This window comes from Colobus angolensis, unplaced genomic scaffold (genome assembly GCF_000951035.1).
Source record: "Colobus angolensis palliatus isolate OR3802 unplaced genomic scaffold, Cang.pa_1.0 Scaffold138, whole genome shotgun sequence".
Classification (NCBI taxonomy): Eukaryota; Metazoa; Chordata; class Mammalia; order Primates; family Cercopithecidae; genus Colobus; species Colobus angolensis.
The window spans coordinates 958,637-964,993 of record NW_012114466.1 but is presented as its reverse complement, the minus strand read 5'-3'; the positions used below and the strand labels follow the sequence as shown (position 1 = coordinate 964,993).

General features: G+C 59.9%; 1 protein-coding gene across 2 annotated transcripts in view; it reads left to right on the top strand.

The window, feature by feature from the left end:
- Nucleotides 1–6,357, top strand: part of GRAMD4 (GRAM domain containing 4) — a 102,192-nt gene that overhangs the window by 46,894 nt on the left and 48,941 nt on the right. For both annotated transcript variants that reach the window (XM_011934744.1, XM_011934745.1), the window contains exon 2: nt 1,796–2,006. In XM_011934744.1, the coding sequence (XP_011790134.1) occupies nt 1,796–2,006 (211 nt within the window). The remainder of the gene's footprint in view (nt 1–1,795; nt 2,007–6,357) is intronic.

The following is a 6,357-nucleotide window of genomic DNA, read 5'->3' as shown; positions in this document are numbered from 1 at the left end:
GATCTCCTGACCTTGTGATCCGCCCGTCTCGGCCTCCCAAAGTGCTGGGATTACAGGCTTGAGCCACCGCGCCCGGCCTCTCTTTTCTTTTGGTTTGTGTGTTTTTAAGTTTATTGAACTTTTAGTCCTTCTGCAATTTGTAGCTCCTATATTGGAAATTTTTCCAAATGGCTGACTTTTGCCCCCCCAACCCAGGCTATGAGCAGCGGTTGCTACCTCCCTGTCACCCACAGCCCCCTCCTGGGGTCCTCCCAGCTTCCAGGGGGTGCTGGGCAACAGGACAGTTCCCCGTAGAGCCTGTGTCCTGTGGGTTTTGCAGCAGAGATACTCAAGCATCCCAGAAGTGCTTCCCCTCCCCTCACATGCTGGGAGCCTCCGCGGCTCTGTGGCTCAGAGCAGATTCTGGTGCGTTCTGCGTCTTCGGTCTTCACTGTTAGTGAGACTTCTTGCCACAAACTGTGATGCCAAGTAGAGCGGAGGAGGCTTGGGAGGCAGGGCGGGCACATCGGGGCTGGACCTGACCCTGCTGTCAGTGCTTCCCTGCCATGCTGCCCACCCCAAGCAGGAAGTTCGGGAAATACCCCCGTCAGGGATCACTCCCCGCCCCTCTCTCCTGGCACCTGGCCCAGTCGCCCTGTCTTCTTGAATTCCCGGATACCTTTGCCTTACTGGTATCATTCCCTTTTCAAAGGCAAAAATTTCAGCTCAGAAAACTGGTCAGTGGCAGGACAGGCTTTCAGCCCAGGCGTGTGCAGAGCAGTCCTCCCATGGGGACCCAGGCATCTTGCGCAAGTTGGGGACGGGGTTTTGAGAGAGGCATCCAGGCCGTGGAGCTGCGTGCCGTCCTCTCCCTGCCTAGCTGGTCCCTCCTGTGGGCCACTGATCCTGGCCCCCAGGTTTTAGGGGGTGCCTTGGTGTTGCTGGCCAGTTGGGGCAGCGATTTGGGGAGCAACATCCCATGGCATATCTGCCCTTTGGCACCCAGTGTGTGTGAATTACAGGGGTCCTCATGCAGCACACAGTGACTCGCACCTCAGTGTGACCTGGCCTCTGTGTTGATTGGAGTGGGAGGCAGGCATGGAGGCTGGGACAGGAGGCACAGCTGGCTGCGGGTGCCTGAGCCTGCTGTCTCTGGGAGGGCTTCTGGGAGGTGGTGTGATCGGAATGTGTCTCAGAGTACAGACCTGGTTGCATGGCGAGTAGGAACATGCTTTAGGCAGAGGGAGCAGTGTGGGCGGAGTCCTGGGAGCTGGGGCCAGGTGGAGCAGGTGGGAGGGACATGAGGCCAAGTCCCCTCGGTCCAGCAGAGAGTCAACCCAGGCATCCCTAGCACACGCATCTGCTGGTTTCAGGTGTGGCTACCGTCCTGGCGCTGTGCTGGCTGCCGTCCTGGCGGTGTGTGTGGCCGTCGCGTTAACCACGTTCTTGATGGTTTGTTAGGCAACTTTTCAGCATGGCTGGCCCTCCTTCCCAATTCCAGAACAGCATTCTTCCCTTGTGCCTGCACATCGCCCCGCTGAGCCAGGCTGAGAACCCTGGCTTCCTTCTGCCTGCTGGAAGCCGGAGGTCTTACTTGGTGGGAGGCAAGGACGCAGCTCAGTGCTGACCAGGCTGGGCTGGGTGGGGTGGCCAAGGACCCCACCTGGTAGGTGCAAGGCGGGGGTCTCTGGGTGAGGGCTTTCTTTGGAAAGCTGGACTAGTTGTGCCCTGCGTGTGGGAGCTGGGTCGTGGGGCTTGGAGGTGTGTGTGGGAGGGACGGTGGCGAGCGGAGAGTGACCATGCCCCTCTCTTGCAGGGAGCCCGAGCGTCATGTTAGGGTGAAGCAGAGGAGCTCAGTGCTGAACATGCTAAGGAGGTTGGACAAAATCAGGTTCAGAGGTCACAAGAGAGATGACTTCCTCGATCTAGCGGAGTCTCCAAATGCCTCGGACACCGAATGCAGTGACGAGATCCCCCTGAAGGTGCCGCGGACCTCGCCCCGGGACAGCGAGGAGCTGAGGGACCCTGTGAGTACCTGTCCTCGTCCCCCGGTGTGGGCTGGGGTGTCGTCCCTGTCCTCTGTGGCCGGGCCGCGCGTGAGCTCAGGCAGATTCATGTCCTGCCCATGCTGGTCAGAGACGGACTGGGCTTGACTCTCCATCTCACCTGCCCCAGACCCCTGCAGACCTCTTGAGGCCGGGGTGCTGCCAGGCCGAGCCTTCTGTGTTCCCAGGTCTGATCAGCAACTGGACTGGTTTTCCTCACTGGCTTTTCTGGGTGGGTGGCAGATTTCTCACACACGTGTGACGCGGAAGCCTCGGCCTGGCCCTGGGAGCGTTGACATGCGGATGGAGCAGGGCGCGCACTGTCTGGAAGCCGCTGGTGCCTAGCTTGTCTTCTGGTCAAGCCGAGGTGCACGTTCCAGCCCCCAAAGCTGGCTGAGCCCAGCCTGGGCCCTCGTCAGCCACGCGGAGTCAGGGCTGGGCCTGTGGCCAGCTAGGGGTTCAGCAAATACCCATGGACCACCTCAGTTAGGCCCTGGGGCCTGGGTGGGAGCCAGGTAGGGGGCCAGGCGGGAGCCAGGCAGGATCAGGCCCTGTCTTGCAGAAACTTGCATTTGGTGGGGGGGCAGGTTGGTCCCGTAGCATGGTGGGCTGGTGGGCTGGGTTCCCTGCGGCCCCTCCTCTGGCCCCGCGTGGCCTCTAGCACCTCCCGGTGTGCACCCACCATGTCCGGCTGGTTTCCTCTCCCATCGCCTGAGCCAGATCTTCTTTCCCGGTGTGGCCTGGGAGCGCCGGCCTCCCCTGGCTCCTCACGTTGCTAATGCTTTATAGCAGGACAGTGACTGTGCGTTGCTCTCAGCAGGAATTAATAATTTACCGCTGCTGGTGCTCTCTCGACGCTGCCCAATCAGGCAGAGGGGGCCGCTTGGCTTCCTGGGGCGTCACCACAGAGCACGGAGCACCCAGCCTGCAGGATTGGCCGTCCCCAGGCAAAGGTCGTGGTTGGTCCTGGGAGTGGACCGGGACCCCGCGGGGTGTCTGCCCTTGTGCGGGTTATGTGGCAGAACGGCAGGGGCCTGCCCTCACCAGAGAGCTGTGTCTCATCCGCCTCTGGCTGGGGCTGGCACGGAGGGCGTGGGCCACGATTCTCCGATGGTGGTCTTTGTGCTGAGTGGTAGGTGTCTCGGAAACAAAAATCTCCCTCCCCACACACACATGGTTCCAAGCTCAACAGGGAGGGGTGACGGATCCCACGCAAAGGCCGGAGTGGGGCTGTTTCCCCAGCTCCCTATCCGCCGTCGGTCTTTCCTGCTCCAGGTGCTGTCTAGGTAGCGGCCCTCCCACCTGAGGGACCCTGTGAGTACCTGTCCTCATCCCCCGGTGTGGGCTGGGGTTTCATCCCTGTCCTCTGGCCGGGCCAAGCGTGGACTCAGGCAGATTCGTGTCCTGCCCAGGCTGGTCAGAGACGGACTGAGTGTGTGCGTGGTGTCTGAGGGGCGGGTGGGGCTGGCATGGGAGGAGTGGGTGGTGCAGAGGGTCTCCAGGGCCTGGCCTCTGGGGATCCTCCCCAGCCATTGACCAGCCATGAGGCCTTGGCGGGCCACACAGTCCAGCAGTACCTGCCCATGGCGTTTTGGTGCAGGTCACAGCCGCTGTCATGGAAGAACATGGGAACTGGCACCTGCTGCTGCCCCTCCCTGGGATGGTCCAACAACCAGCCTGGCCAAGGGCCTCCTGCCAAGGGTGGTCTCTGCGTAGAGCTGCTGGCATAGTGGGACTGGGCTGCCGGAAGGTTCTGATACCAGTGCCAGGGCCTTGTGCTGTGTGGCAGGCCGGGGCTTTGGTGTTGGTGGAAGGCGAGGTTTACGCAGGAGGTGACTCTGGAAGCGCAGTGCCTCCAGGACCAGGCCTGGCTTCTGTGGCTATCAGGGGAACATCGGTCCAGCCCTGGGGCGCCTGTTGAGGTGAGGAGTTAGGAGAGCTCGTGGGTGTTTATTCTGGGACTGTGATTTGGTGTCCCGTGTTTGGATGGCTTTGCTTGCCAAGGCTGTTATCGGGGGAGAGCCTTTCCCTGGGGTTGCCGTGGTCCTGGACATGCTGCGGTAGGTGAGCTGGAGGGCTGAAGTGAGGGGGCAGGTGCAGGGTTGCAGGTGTTGGTCTGGTTGGATCAGCAGGAGGTAGGGCTGCAGGATCATGAGGGTCTTCACCTGGGGCAGAATATCTGGATTTGGGGGGCATCAGGGAGCCCCTGCGGGGGAGGGTCACTGTCAGAACTGGCTGTTCCAGGGTGATTGTCTGGGGAGTAGCCTGGAGAATGTGACTCCCGGGGGTGGCAGAGGATATGGTGCTGGTGAAGTTGCTGGGGTCACAGGAGAGGCAGGCCGTGCTCTCGACCAGCTCTGGTGGGCAGGTGGTGGTCCATGAGGCATAAGGGGGCTTGAGGGGGCATGTTGAGTTGAGAGGGAGCCCGCCGAGGAGGGTCAAATGCTGCAGAGGCCAGGGCAAGGTCAGCCTATGGACTGGGGCCCCTCTTCCTCAAGGCTGTGAGGGGCTGCAGGGAGAAACCACCACAGGGACTCGGACGTCTGGAATCCCAGGAGATTCCCAGTGTGGGCGAGCAGGGCCCTGCTTGGGGCATCGTGCTGAATGGAGGTCAGGCGCTGACCGCAGAGACCAGGCTGAGCCCCTTAGCTATTTAACCTGGACCTGAGCCTCAGTGTCCTCAGCTTTTAAGGGGGACGGCAGTCTCGTCCACCCCCAGGCCTGCTCTAAGGATTCAGTGAGATACTAAGTGAAACGTGCGTGGCTGGCATCTTGCTTGTGGTTAGCTTGCAGGGAGCTGTAATTATTAATGACCGTGAAATATTGATTCGCTAAACCCTCCTCCCGGTTCCAGGGCTCCTTTGCGAGGCCTCATTCCTGTAGCATGTAGATGCTGCTCCGGGCCAGGCTCACGAGGCTCCCCGGGTGAGGGGCTGTGCAGCGTTGCCCTGCTCCTTCTGAGCCCCCCTCTCATCAGCCTTCTTCAGACATGCAGCCTCCCAGAAACATCCTGAGATCTGGGCTCAGGCACAGAGACCTTGGGGGTTGGTTTTATAACAGCTTGATCGAGATGTTCCCACCCAGTATACAGTTCACCCACTAAAAGTGTGCGATTCAGGGATTTCTATTAGTAGTGTATTCACAATGCTGTGCGACCTAAATTACTACAGTTTTAGAAGGTTTATAGCACCTGAGAGAGACCCCATTCCTTTAGCAGTCACTCCCATTTCCCTCGGCCCCCAGCCCCGCCAGCCGCCAGCCTGCTTTCTGTCTGGATTTGCCCATTTGGGACATCTCAGATAACACGTGGCCTCGGGTGTCCCTCCTTTGCTTGCATAAGGGACTCGAGGTTCATCCATGCTGCAGTGTGCATTGGTACCGCCTGCTTTTTTATGGCTGAACCTGTTTTGTCATATGGTCAGGCCACATTTTCTTTTTCTTTTTTCTGTTCTTTTTTTTCTTTTGAGACAGAGTCTCACTCTGTTGCTCAGGCTGGAGTGCAGTGGTGTGATCTCCACTCACTGCAACCTCCACCTCCCAGGTTCAAACGATTCTCGTGCCTCAGCCTCCCGAGTAGCTGAGACTACAGGCACACACCGCCACATCCGGCTAATATTTTGTATTTTTAGTAGAGATGGAATTTCGCCATGTTGCCCAGGCTGGTCTTGAACTCCTGAGCTCAGGCAATCCACCCGCCTCGGCCTCCTAAAGTGCTGGGATTACAGGCGTGAGCCACCATGCCGTGCCTGTTGTCTTTATTCATTGATCTGTTGTGGGCACCTGGGCGGTTCCCACTCTTGGACTGTGATGATTAAGGCTGAATGCCTGTGATCGAGTTTTTGTGTGCACGTGTTTCCACGCGATCTCGCTGGGCCATGCAGAGACCCAAGGTTTCCCTTTCCCAGGATCCACCGTATTCTCCCGTGCAGCTGTGCCGTCCTCTGTGCCCACCAGTAGGGTCTGAGGGTTTCCCTGGGACAGGTTCAGACAGGAGCCCGCCCTGCAGCCTGGGGTGCTCTGACCGCCTCTCCCAGTGCTCCAGGAGCTCTTCCATGGGGGACCCCAAACAGCCTCACTCTTGGCAGCGGCTCAGGATTTCGCCCTGGGATGTTGTCCCTTCAGCTCATCTGTCCCCACTGAGGGATCGCAGGTGCTTGTGGCTCTTAGCGTCCATCACTCCTGGCAGCCTGGTGCCCATGTGGGCTGTGACACCCTTGGTGGAAGTGCTGGACCGAGTGTGCCTGTGTGGTGGTCCTGGCAGCTGTGCGGACCATGGGTCCATAGCCCCATGAGGGCTGTGTGCCCCCACCCCGGCCTCCGCAGTGTACCCTCC